Source organism: Colossoma macropomum, unplaced genomic scaffold (assembly GCF_904425465.1).
Source record: "Colossoma macropomum unplaced genomic scaffold, Colossoma_macropomum, whole genome shotgun sequence".
NCBI lineage: Eukaryota > Metazoa > Chordata > Actinopteri > Characiformes > Serrasalmidae > Colossoma > Colossoma macropomum.
In genome coordinates this window covers 18,877,768-18,891,502 of record NW_023494787.1, presented here as the reverse complement: position 1 = coordinate 18,891,502, position 13,735 = coordinate 18,877,768, and the positions used below count along the sequence as shown (strand labels likewise).

Genomic DNA, 13,735 nt, shown 5'->3' with positions numbered 1-13,735 from the left:
GGTGATTCAGTGTTTTTCTCTTTGACAGTATATGATACTCCTATCAGTCAGGAAACAGATGCAGCACACTCTTATGCAAAGCCTGTGGTAATCTAATTTGATCAAACAGGATGCAAAACACTTACTATAAATGCTTATTTATAGATTAGTCAGTGTATATAATTGCACTTCTGGAGAAGAGAAATCTAAGACGTGGATCTGCTGGTGCAGTTTTATTCTCCTCAGCACAGCAAGCAATAACACAGCTTTTAATAATCCCCAAGGCCGACATGACAGCAGGACAAACAGGAATTTTAAGAGGTTTAACTCGAATGCAAAATCTCAGAGTACTGACGTTTAATACTATTCAAATATATCAATTTAGATTCAAATTAGATTCCTAAGCTGTGAATTAACTGATGCATGTGGTTACTTTTTACATTACTGGGTAAGAGACATTTCCCTGTCCCTACCTTAATAGTCATGCCTATTGCTTACATGAGCCTTTAGATTAGTGATGGGATGAACTCACTCAGTGTCTTTAATTTGGGAGTGTTTAAAATTTCTGAATTTTAAAAAGACCGCTAAAAATGAGTTTAGACCAATATATACAGCGATCAGGCATAACCCCCCAGTGGACCCTCACAGAGCAGGTACCATTTGGGTGGTGGGTCATTCTCAGCACTGCAGTAACACTGACATGGAGGTGGTGTGTTAGTGTGCTTTGTGCCTATACGAGTGGATCAGACACAGCAGTACTGTGTCCACTCTCTGCCCACTCTATTAGACACTCCTACCTTGTCAGTCCACCTTGTAGATGTAAAGTCAGAGACGATAGCTCATCTGCTGCTGCACAGTTTGTGTTAGTCATCCTCTAGTCCTTCATCAGTGGTCACAGGATGCTGCCCACATGATGCTGTTGGCTGGATATTTTTGGTTGGTGGACTATTCTCAGTCCAGCAGTGACACTGAGGTGTTTAAAAACTCAAGCAGCACTGCTGTGTCTGATCCACTCAGACCAGCGCAACACACACTAACACACCACCACCAGGGGCCCTGACCACTGAAGAGGTAAAAAGCAGATAACAAAGTATGCAGAGAAACAGATGGACTACAGTCTGTAATTGTAGAACTACAAAGTGCACCTATATAGTAAATGGAGCTGATAAAATGGACAATGAGCATAGAACATCCGTGTACACAGACAGTTAAAAATACTTGCCCACATGCACGTCATACACTGATGTTCAGCAGCGTTTTTTTTAGTGTGTTAGTCCTCTCTGTTCACTTAGGAGGAGGAAAACCACAATAAATACCATTCTAACAAGGCAATGCAAGATTCATAATGAATTAGTTTATTAAGAGAAATTCAGCCATGATTTAGGACCTTGAGGCTATGTTGGGAAATGTTTGGAGATGGAAAAAGCCAACTGTGGATGCTCTGTGGGCAGCAGGGAAGAATGTGTAGGAAGCAGTTCCTTTAAATAAAAAAAGACCTTTAGGAGAGTCTGACAAAGCTGTGTGATGACCTACACAATGCTCATAAACAAGACAGTGTCAAAAAAAGATGTTCTTTTTTTTTATTAATCTTCACTGACGCACCAAATAAATGGAAAAGGAAAAAAAGAAATACACAATAATGGTTTGTATTAATTGGCATTTAGTGGGTCTCTAGTCACAGATGCCACTCCAACTCATCTCAGAATCATTAAGTGGTGCTCCATCAGTCCATAGAACAGTTATATTGCTCAACAGCCACGTTTTATATGCCTAAACCACATTGGGCATGATGATCTTAGTGTGCTTTTGAATGTAAAACACTATATAACCATGAATATGTACAAATAAAGATAAATACAGTAAAATATAACGACTTTTTTTGATAATAGTATCTTGTGAGCTGGTTACAAGTACTTGGTTTCCAGTTTCACCTGGAAGCCCCCATCCTTCACACGGATTTGTCAAATACCATCACAAGGACACCTGATTTGTTAAGGTGTTGATTGAGCCAAATCAGGTATTGAATCATAACTGCATATAATGCTGAACTTTCCACAAAGGGAGGTTTGGAAATGGTTCAATGACACATAAAATTGTCACTAGGTACTCCAACATTATTCTAATATTAGTGTTTTCTGAGCAAATAAATTCTCACTATAAATGTAACCATTTGTAACTGTTCACATACCGGCTAGAAAGGCAAAGCAAAACCCCTATATGACAGTAAAGGACCTACAGAAAGATTTAGCTTACACAGGAGTGGTGGCGAACCTTACCTGCAACCTCATCACAAAAGACAATGTCTGCAGTATGCAGAACAATGTCTAGATAAGCCAAAGGCATCTTGGAAATGAGTACTGTGGACTGATGAAGTAATGAAACCACAATCACCAAAGGTATGTTTGGAGGAAAACAGGAGCAGAATTTAATTTAAAAATAACACCGTGCCAACTGCTTTGAGTTTGTGTGGCAGCCAGTTGTGCAGGAAACATTGCACAGGTAGATGGAACAATGGAATTCTGGAAGCAAACGTCTCAGTCTGTCAAGAAACTGAAGCTGAAAAGAGGCTGATGCAAAACATACTTCAAAACCCACCACAAACTATTTTATGAAATGCAAGCTGAAGCTTTTAGAATGGCCCTCACACTTCCCTGACCTGAACATCATTGAAAATCTGTGGGTAGTAGTGAATTCAGCTTTAAGATGCCTTTATCCTGAAGGTACACACATATCCATAGAAAAGCAATGCCTATAGAATGGGACACTCTGGACCAGCTGCACATGAGCAGTGGAACTGCAGTTTCTAGATTGATGAAGCTCCATCCAATACCTTTGGGATGAGCTGGAGTGGCGTTTGTGATCCAAAACTAACTAATGCTCTTGTGCCTGAATGCAATCAAATACTCACAGCAATATTCCAACATATAGTCTAAAGCCTTCCCAGAGGCTGTTACAATGAGAGAGATGTTTCCATTATGAAAGCAGCTAACAATTAGAGTGCCCTGCAGGCAGTTTATTATTTATTTTTATGTTGTGGCGTCTGACACTTGCTCCACGCTATAGGGGCGTGATATGCAAAGTTTTAGGGTTTGTGTCTACCACAGAGTGATGCAGTATGGCTAGAATTGACCTTCCCAATTATTCCGTCTGTTTTGGTTAGCCTTTTTTGCTTTGTTCAATAAAAGGGCATGTCCTTAAGCAGAAATAATGGCATCCTCTGGTTCTTCTTCACTACCAATGTCACACCATTAAAAAGAATTTGGTCTTCAATGAATGAATTCATCCACACAGCATGGTAAAATGGATTCTTGGTCTGTTCTGAGTTCAGGCTAAACCCACAGCAATCTGGGCTCAGCACTTGTCCAGTAATTCCAAGATTCTTGTGAGTTGATGTTACAGGCTTACTCAGGCTGCTGATCTCAACCAGTAGAAAGTACTGCTTGCATAGATGTTTGCATTTTCTTGGGTCTAGACAGGAGTATGTCAATGAAAGTGTCTTGCAGAGTAAACCCATTCAACGGTGGGAGTCCAGAGTTATGTGTGACACCACACACCAAAACACTCAGCTCTTCAGAAGAACTCCAGCGATCTCGCAGTAATCTCAGTGATTCTCTGGTAGACGCTCAGGAGTAAACAATAATCATATTGTTTACAGAGGCTGATTATCTGCAGTCTCTGGTGAACACTGCACTCCTCCTACTCCTTTCATGAGCCCTATACCTTCCTCTAGTGGTAGAGTACATCAATGGCAGGCAACAGGCCAAATACAGAAGGCAGAACAATATTACTTACCTTCTAACATAAACTACCATTGCTCAGAGCTAATCTGGATGTTCCATGTACAACTTTTAAAGTTTCCTCTGTCAATAAAAGAGACATTTCGCCAGTTAGCCTCAATATGGCCTGCAGAGAGCATCAACAAAATTGAGGCTGAAAGACAAAACTGTTACACGTCCCCCTGAATGCCTATCAATCTGACATGTAACTATCAGTTATAATTCACATAATAATGAATCAAATACTCATAGTTAACTATGCAGGGCCACCCTCATACTGGATCAACTAAATACAAGCAGTTTTAAAATTCTTCAACTTTAAAGGGAGCATTCTACCCAAAATTAAGCATTTACATTTATTATTTGTGCAGTTTTCTGTAACTCAGTATTTTATCCCTTAGCCTCAACAATTTGAAAAAAATTCGCAACTTTTTTTTTCATCCGTTTTCTCTCACAATACACATTATGCAAATACGTCAAATTACCATTGCAAACTTCCTCCATCTCCAAAGACGTAAAAGATATCTTGACTGCTAGTGTAGCCACTGATGTTTATGTGGATGGTAAGAAGTACAGACCCAATATCCAGCCTCCTAGCAATAAAGTTCCCTCTGCATTTACCAGTTGGGGGAAAAACAACCTGCCCTTAAGTCTCCACCCCAAAGCGCATGTAGTTTTCCAAAGGTTCCTCCCACCTTCAAGATACATCAGCAGAATGGGGGTTTCCTCGCCTTTAAACCGGAACATCTCACTCTGCAGTCTACTGCAGGACAGCTGGAGAAGGTGAATAGACATGTTTTCCACAGATGTAGCAATGGTTAATTTTTTCATTTTGGCTGGGGTGTCCTTTTAAGGACATACAACATAAGTGTGGTTTTGTAACTGCTGATGGAACTGTCTCATTGGCTGCTCAGCCTTCAAGGTAATCTTACCGTTTATCGTGATTTTCTGTAGTCTCTAAGTCATCAGGGGTTCAATTACCAAAAACACTGGAGACCAACGTTCATCAGACTGTGATCAAGAAGCACTTTGAACACTCTCTTCTTAAGAAATCCCTTAAGACATACATGATCTTAACACTGCTGTTTCTAGGAACTTGATTCAAATCATGCATTCTGGCTTTTACCCAACCCCAGATTCGGTGACCAGAATACTCTAGATTCTTTAATTTTCTACGAGACTATAACAACTCCAGGCTATGCAGGATGCTGATGTACACACACTGCAAACTTCATGTGTGCCTAAGGCAGGAATGGCAGTTATGTCACCTACATTCTGCCTTAATCTGCTTTAGAACGAGACTACTCCTGAATATAAAGCACAAAGCTTCCATTTTCTTGCCCCAGGGAAAATCATGAAAAACACCCAAATACTGTTTTATCTGCACTGTCTATGAAGACTCAGGACACATGAAAAAATTAAAATTGAACGCAAAAGTCACAACAGGATTTAGACCTTTATTCATGCCAAGAAAATATGTTTCAGATGACCACGTAGCAAAACTATTTATGTGCATGTGTGTCTTTTTACATAAGTTTACTTTTGTCACCTGGAAATATTACATATTTTATTAGATTTCTGAGAACTAAGCTGATGCTAAAACACCTCAAACATACAGCAGTTACAATCTGGAAAACGCCTGTACATTTTCAAACACACCTGGTAAATATAACAAAACCTGCTGGCACACCAAGTACTTTATTATTGAGCTGCTGACAAAAAAGTTTCTTAGCAGTCTTATTCAAAGACCTTTAAGTGGGCAAACAAATTTTATATCTGAACTCAAAGCGAGTCCTCAGTAAATTCAAATCCAATCATACAAAATCACTTCTAAAACACTTTCTTCAACTTAAGGTAAATTATATGAACATGTAGGATTGCACACCTCAAGCCATGTTCTTGTTACAGAATAAACAGTGCCTACTCTCTTATTAGCTTCTATAGTATTTGTTAATAAGTGTCCCCCCACCTTGATTCTTCAAGCAAGATCCCTTTTAAGATCTTTCTCACAAATTTGATTAAAAATGTTAAAAATGCTGTGTTATGCACATCTGGTGTAGTAACAATGTTAAAAAATGCATTATTAAAGTGCTATTACTAAAGTTCTCTCCTGTTTAGTTCAACACATCAGAGCAAAACAAGTAGCTCACTCAAGGAAGAAAACAATGTATATACAGGTGTGTGCAGAAGTTTAAACATCCTGGGTCACATTACTGATTCTGTTGACTTTCTAAGTGAATATGACATCTTCTGCAGGGAAAGAACTTAAACATCTGCTTATTTTACAGTTTCCATTTATTATTTTGTTTATTTATTTAACATGCTGGGGGAAAAATAAATAAATAAATAAACTGTCATAACTTCTGACAGATCACATTTTATTTCATTTTTCCCCAATATGTTAAATACAGCAAATAAACAGTAGTTGTGCATTAAAATGTGCGGAAGTGTGTTCCCTGTAAAGGATGTGTTCATTTATTTTAACTTAGAACAGCAATAAAACATCATTTAACCAGGGGCGCCCAAACTTTTGCATACGACTCCATATGTAATGAACACCACAAAAGGCATAAAGTTTAATTCTTGTGCGGAATGTTTGGTTTCTTTTTCAAAAACCCTTATTTACATTCAGATAAACGCAATTAGTCCCAAATAAACAGTGTTATAATAAGTAGTTTGTTTTCAGGTCATTTTCAACCTCTATTGCACAGCTTAAAAATAGAGGCAAAGAAATGTAATTTGTTTATGAAATGCAGAAAAAACTGAAACTACTTGAAATTGACCCACAGCGCAAACCCTACCCCTCGCTGTTTGTAAAACTGCATGAGGTGAGGGACTGGTACTGACATGAGGTAAACCATTATTCTAATAAATATTTGTACTTATTATATAGAAATAACACCGCAAGAGACATAAAAAAAACATGCATGACCTATAGCTTCAGGTTGCCCTGTCACTGACTACTGTTAACGGATATTAGAAAAGAGTATCAGTAACTCGAGTTATACACACAATTTTAAACAGGGAACCGACAACATCAGTTAGTAGACAAACAAAATTTTTGCATCTAAAGTGATTTTTCTTTTTCAAAATTGATGAAAAAAAAATGTTACAAAATATAGGTATGAGTGGTTCAGTTTGGAGTGGTTTTGTTCCACTGCTACAAGAAGCAGCATTGTCTTGAAAGGTATTTGAAAATAAAGTGCATCGTTTATGATATGAAACCACCCTGATTATTCTTCAGTGGAATATAGTGTAGATCAGTTTGGCCAGAAAGAAGGATACAGTGACTGGGGTATGGAAAGGGGGGATAAATGCAATGGGTTCAAGCCCTAATCTGATTCAGGAGTTCTTAACGTGTACTCATGCAGCGATGTAGTGTTTCCTCCGCAATCCACATACTGGTACATTTCCTGGGAGACCTGTTCAGCATGGCCAAAATATGCTGTGGTCACCGTTACCCTGCAAATAAAGAGCCCAAACATCTCACTTAGCCTTATTATCACCCTTCTACTGATCATCCATGTGCGCTGTAAGAAAACTTTAATGTTGGCATTTGTAATTCATTTCAGAGAATATCCAGTTTGTGAAGGTGCAATACTTACTGCATCATGACCACAATGTTGTGCACTTTGATGGTCTGCAGAGTACAGTAGTCACTGAAAAATAAAACAGCTTGGGATAAAAAAAAAGTCACAAAGTTGTATGTATTTTGGGGTTTGAAAAAGAATCATACTTACTACATATAACTCATTTCATCTGCTATGATGGTGGGCACCATGTAATCAATCTGAAACACATGGAGAGGACAACATCAGCATCCACAGAATCTGAACACTGAATTTGTGAAAAAATGTCAAAAAGGAAATACAATGAGGGGAAAAAAGCATTCAGACACTTTTTGTTTTGCAGAATTAATATACTTCCAGTGGATACATCTGCTTATATCTATTAAGTCTATATCTATTTGACAGATATCATAGTATACACAAATTTGTCTTTTGACTTTGTGGGGTACTTCTCGTTTAACTGAATAAAAATGTATGCATTCATGAGCATAAATAAAAATATGTTTTAAAAAAACACATTTTTTCTGTATGTGGATATGGTGTTCATATGAGCTTCTTACTCCAAACGACAGGCTGAATTACTACCAAATGGTTCTATGTTTGTTTTGCCTGACCAGAGTATATTGTTCCAAAAGAGTTCTGATTTGCTTGTGTGCAAAAATGGGAGCATCATGATAAGGGGCTGCTCATCTGGGATAAGGATGGACATTTCAAGATAACATCCCCAAACGTGTAGCCAAAATTAGACTTGCTTCTTAAAAAAAAAGTGAAGATACTTCTATGGCCTACTAATCTCCTGACTTGAACCCTACTGAAAATTTAAGGAGGATTCTGAAACAGGGTCCTCCATAACCTTGAGGAGTTAAAGAGAGTTTGCCAAGGGGAATGAACCAAAACTGAACCACAATGCTGCAAAAAAATGTAATTATTTCTTACTGTAGACATCTAAAAGCTGCAATTAGCAAAATCAGCTTTGCAAGAAAGTACTAATGTTATTCATTTGTGGTGTCTAAATACTTTTTTCCCTTTACAATTTTTAACCTACTTTTGTTTATGCTTATGAAAACTTACTTTTTTGTTCAAGTACAAAGTCAAAAAACTTTGTGACATGGATACCTTGGGGTACAAAAGTTTTAAACTATAAGTGAGAATGCTTCTATTTTGTATTCCTTTCTAATTTAATAGAAAGATTATTATTACAAATTCTATTATTAGCATAAAAGTCTGAGTGAAAGTGCAATCTTTCAAATTTTAACATGAGTATCTGATATGTCTTTCTTTTGCTTTAATGATGAGCATGAGAATGAGCATGCACTGGAGCTGGCATAGACTTCACAAGTTTGGGCAAAGGACCTCTGATGAGGAGACTGAATCCTTCTGAGAGTTGTGCTTCAATGGAAAAGATAAGACTAAAAAAAAACTGAAAAAACTGATTTTGCTTGAAATTGAGTAGTGGCCTAGAAACAGTGCAGAATCATGAACATTACTTCCTCACCGTACTCATCATAACTTTCCTTTATTTTATTTATTTATTCTTCTATTAGTTCTACAAATTTCCTGTTGTTTATTTCCAAGTTTAAATGAAAAAAAATCCCAGATTTTCAGTACAGTCTCAGACTTTGAGACCCCGCTGTACATACACTGGAAGTCCATTAATAAACAAAAGTGTCTGAATATTTGTTTCCCCTCAGTGTAAGAGTCTTGGAGATATAAAGTGAAAAATGAGACGTTTTGAATTTGGATCACCTCAAAAATGTACACTGTCTAAATCGGTTGTGTTCTCAGTACCATAAAATTAAATAATGCAGGACCTTTATGGTCACAGATAAAAGATCTACCTGCTTCATGTCCAGGGGGCCGATGCTCGTAACGTTACTGATGCGGGATTTTCCAATCACAGTCTTGGAGAACTGCACCTGTGCTGTGATGTTGGCCACATCCACGGAGTAATAGTTGTTGTTAGTAATATTCAGCGAGTTCTATAAAATAAACAACACACTGTTAGAAGATTACATTCAGCTTTATTTCACAGTTATATACAGCTTTTGTTTATGGAAATACAGCTACTGAGCAGTGATCTTGTGGACATGAGACTTAAAAGAATACTCCAGCATTTTTCAACCTAATCTCTATATACAAAATCTTTTTCCTGCTGTATATTTTTCCCACATTTCCCTGCACTTAGAAAAGAACATAAAACCTGTTGACGTGACCTCTATAACAGAAACCAACAGGTAGGTGCTGAAGCAACAGAGGAGATTAGGTTACAAAACAGTAGAGTTTTCCTTTAAGCTGAAAGACTTTCAGAAGCTTACAGTAATATTAAGATATACGATGCGCTTGGTCTGGTCATAGGTGACATAGACAGACTTCACCCCCACATAGTTCACGTCAATAGAGCGGGGAAAAAGGAAGAACACCGCCAACCCGGAGAGCAGCAGGCACACGATCACCGAGGCCGTCACATATAACTTTCTGTGAAACACATGCATTGTCAAGATTAAAGAACTGTCTCCATCTACACTTTAAAGGGTCAGTGTAGTCCCCAACTAGCCTGTGTGGACAACTGACCCAAAATTGCTTAGGTAACATTATAGTTTATGTTTGACAGTGATGTTTATATACAGCAGGAGGCTCTCCTTATAGAGTTTTTTCTTCTGGGATAGAAAATTTTAAACATATCAATATTTGAAGTACAGAGTACCAATAGAGCTCTTACGTTCTCCTTGGTCTCAGCCTCTGGTCACTATATGGAATCAATGCCACCAGCTGATTTTCTTGACCTGCATGAAAACAATCACGCTGCACCAATGACTCACAGTCACATTACCAGCCACATGTATACATTCTTAAAAAAGCTCTTCTAGGGTTCTCTAGTAAAGCATGTTTTTTGTATTATTTAACATGTTTACCTCGTGGGATCCGCCCAGTGCCCTGGCATGTTGGACAGGTGACACTGTCTCTACCAGTGAACTCTACATAGGGGAACTGGGAGACATCACCATTCTTGCTGTCCTCACTCTGCATGGCATTGTACTCAGGTGAAGAGGTCAGGCTGGCATGGCACTCATCGTGGCACGTCTGCTTAGGCAGGTGAGACAGTGTCTTCCCCATGATTACACCTGCAAGCAGGAGGAAACGTCACTAACATCAACTAGAAAATTATATGGCAAACCTGTCAAGATGCACATGGAATTTTCGATGGATTGTTGATTAATGTGTTTATTTTGATGCATCAACTTGTAATTCTCAATACAGCTTATTTTAAAAAGCAAATGTGTGGAGGCATAGAAACAGCATCCAATAACACTGCATTCGAATCATGTAGCAGATAAGATTGACAAGAAAAATCAACAGTTCCTGCTAGAGGCTGTCAATAAGGCAAAATATCAGGGGTGCAGCAATACCATTACTGAGTACTCATCAATTCCGAGCCCAATACAATACTGAGTAATCCACTTAGAATTAGGTAGTTGTTAGTGTAAATGAGTGCACTGTACCTTAACAGTTAAATCACCAAACTCTTATATTGAAGGAGGTGCATTAGTTAGCTTTATTACATTATTTACCTTTGATTGAGTACTGCTGCAGAGAAGAAAAGCAGGTTTTGTTCCTCATCAAAAAAAGCACTTCTGTACAGCTATCAAGTATGTTTTATAGATGTGAACCTCGATCTCTCTCTTTCAACAACAGTCTCTCCAGCACAATGACAGCAGAAATCACATCCAATGCCAACACGTCTAAGAGCTCAATTGTGTATGTTTGGCTGGTTGGTTGGACTGTAACTGAATGTCCACTGAAGTGAGACACACACTGCGCGATTTTAGACATCTTGTTTTTTTGGTGACTCACACTGTACGTTTGAATACTCCATCATGTATGGACAAAAGCTACGACTTACATACTCGCACTGTATGAAAATGCTCGGTCCATGCTATGTGACACGCAGCCCTTACAGACAGCTCTGTCTACTAGGGCTCCATGATGAAACTTATTGTTATCGTTATCGTGATATGACTTACCACGATAAACACATGCTTAGCTCATAACTCAGCTTTAATAGAAATTCAACTCAAAACAGTGTGCAGCAAAGGGGGAAACACGCAGCACACAGGCTAGCTCAAGCTCTACTGTTTTTCTGCTAGCCAGCTGAGCTACTGAAGCTGACTACCTTACGGCCCCATGAGTCCCTCAAAATAAGAGTCCCTGACCAACTAAGAACACAGTACCTAACTACACTCAACCAAAAGCAATAACGTTATTTTTAAACTTAATACAACATGGTGTGTCTGACACCACAATATCTAATAACTAAACAAAAAATAAATAAAATTAAACAAAAATATGTATTTGTTATTGTGTGTCTATGTAAAAATTAACATATTTATTTGGTTTTGTATCTTCTACAGAAGAAGCTGTTGCGGTAATGCTGACTGTTTCTCAGCCCTTCAGTGCACAAAAAATGTGCTTGCAGTTCTGACATAAGAAATTGTTAGTATTTCATTACTTTTTATTTTGCAAAATAGTACATGGTGCTATTTGTTTAAATAGGGGTTTAAAGAGAGATTAGTTAGATTTCTGTTTACACATCCCAAAAAAATACCTGCACTTGCATTACATCCAGCCACAGACACACTATTTTAATAGGAATTTATTGCTTCTCATGTTGTCATCGTGATGTCTGACAGCTTCATCGATATCACATTCTATGTCCACATCGTGCGGCCCTATTGTCTACAGAAAATTTAAAATAAAGCTGTTTCATTTAAAACAACATGCTGCATACCAAGTACTGAGCAAAGAGAAACTGTGCAGCGCTGATAACAATGTGCACTGAAACTAAACCAGGCAGTGATGTACATAGTAGGACGTTTATTAACGTTTATATCTCGCTATTCTATTCAGTCAAACAGAGTAACCAGAGTCTCCACCCATACTGGGGAAGCAGTTGTTATTGTGTGTTTATAACAGGCTAAAATCACACAGTGTAGGTCTGGTGGGAGTGTACTAAAGCGGAATGTTTGAAGTGACCGACGGCTTAGTGTCTGACTTTCACAGAGTCAGCAACACTTCTCTGTGTGAGCAGAGCCTCCTTCACTACCAGCTCGAGTCATTTGTTCATCAGCGCAGCAGCGCACACTCGGCTTACAACACAGCGGGTATCGTAACGGCGTATCAGTGATTTTTAAAAGAGCACGGTATCGACCCGATACCCAATACCAGTATCGGTATCAATGCATCCCTACAAAATATAATATCACAATACTTAAGGAAGTTTTTTACAATACACACTATGTCAGGATACTTATTTTTTCCGACATCTATGTTAGAACAGATGAGCGCTGACTGACCTGCGCGGCTGGTCGTATAACAGTCGGATTTCTCTTCGTAAGCTGATTGGTTTCTCACTGTAGACACAAAATAACACAGCGACTGTACAATAAAGCCTTTTATATGTTTTGCTCGTATGATGTTAACGTTAGCATCGTTTGATCTAGTAAAAAGGAAATCTACTTAACCTAATTAAACTGACGTTAGCTGAGACTAAAAAACACCAGGCGCGCTAGATAAACACGAAGCTCCTTAATCGAATTTTCCCGTTCCACCTTAAAATGGTGCAGCAGTTCCTACTCCATTTAAGGTGGAATTTAAGCTGGCTAGATGTGATCCTCCATTTATGTGGTAACGACAAACACACTATAATGAATGTAAGCATATAAACAGGGAGATAATTGGGAAGATTTAGGCCTAAAAGCTACATGCCAAACACTGTTAGCTATGTTAGCTAATAGCTAGCTAACTACCTAAGTAACTAGCTAGTTTAAAACAGAGAGCTGAGCTATGTGCCATACTTTGTTGTTATTAGCATGCGACAGCTAGCTAGCTAGCTAAGCTAACTGTTAGCCAGTTAGGTTACGGCCAGATGAATAAAACGGCTAGAAATACTTGCTTAGTCGAACAGTACATGTTTTACCCCGTCAGTGTCTCGTTTCTATGCGAAAATGTTTCCGTACCCGGCCCAGGTTATGTTCCCCAGCGGCTTCTCTGATCATGCAGGTCTTGTTTATGTCCCAGAGACAGACATGCGCGACAGGTCAGGAAAAGAGGAGGGACAGTCACGGGCGCCGCCTGGCTACAGCTCCAGTAATAAACCAGTTAGGGTCTCCCGAGCAAAGGAAAATTAATTTATTTTAAAGTACTACACAGTTTCTATCATTGTAATGTCCTGCTGTATAACTTTAAAATGGATATTTCACCACAGTCTTCTTTTTGCCATTCGGCTTTGGAAATTATTACTCATTTATTTTATATCTGCATTTTGTCAAAGGAATTTTGGAAGATAGTTTCCTTATTATCCACGTCTCTGCACAAATTCACTTCTATAAACGAGATGATGGAATGCTAAGTCAA

At 38.4% G+C, this 13,735-nt stretch overlaps 1 protein-coding gene across 4 annotated transcripts; it reads right to left on the bottom strand.

Moving 5' to 3' along the window:
- Positions 1–5,192: 5,192 nt before the first annotated feature.
- On the bottom strand, positions 5,193–13,441 carry tmem106bb (transmembrane protein 106Bb). 4 transcript variants are annotated; one of them, XM_036566336.1, is made up of 9 exons: positions 13,339–13,431; positions 12,676–12,732; positions 10,237–10,446; positions 10,044–10,107; positions 9,640–9,799; positions 9,163–9,303; positions 7,496–7,545; positions 7,361–7,414; positions 5,193–7,217 (listed from the first exon to the last, which is right to left on the bottom strand). In XM_036566336.1, exons 3-9 carry the CDS (start codon positions 10,436–10,438, stop codon positions 7,088–7,090), a joined length of 801 nt encoding a protein of 266 aa, XP_036422229.1. In that variant the 5' UTR covers positions 10,439–10,446; positions 12,676–12,732; positions 13,339–13,431; the 3' UTR covers positions 5,193–7,087. The 4 variants fall into 4 exon arrangements, with proteins under 4 accessions (XP_036422229.1, XP_036422230.1, XP_036422231.1 ...); XM_036566337.1 differs by having other exon boundaries at positions 13,299–13,423; XM_036566338.1 differs by lacking the exon at positions 12,676–12,732 and having other exon boundaries at positions 13,339–13,441.
- Positions 13,442–13,735: the final 294 nt, after the last annotated feature.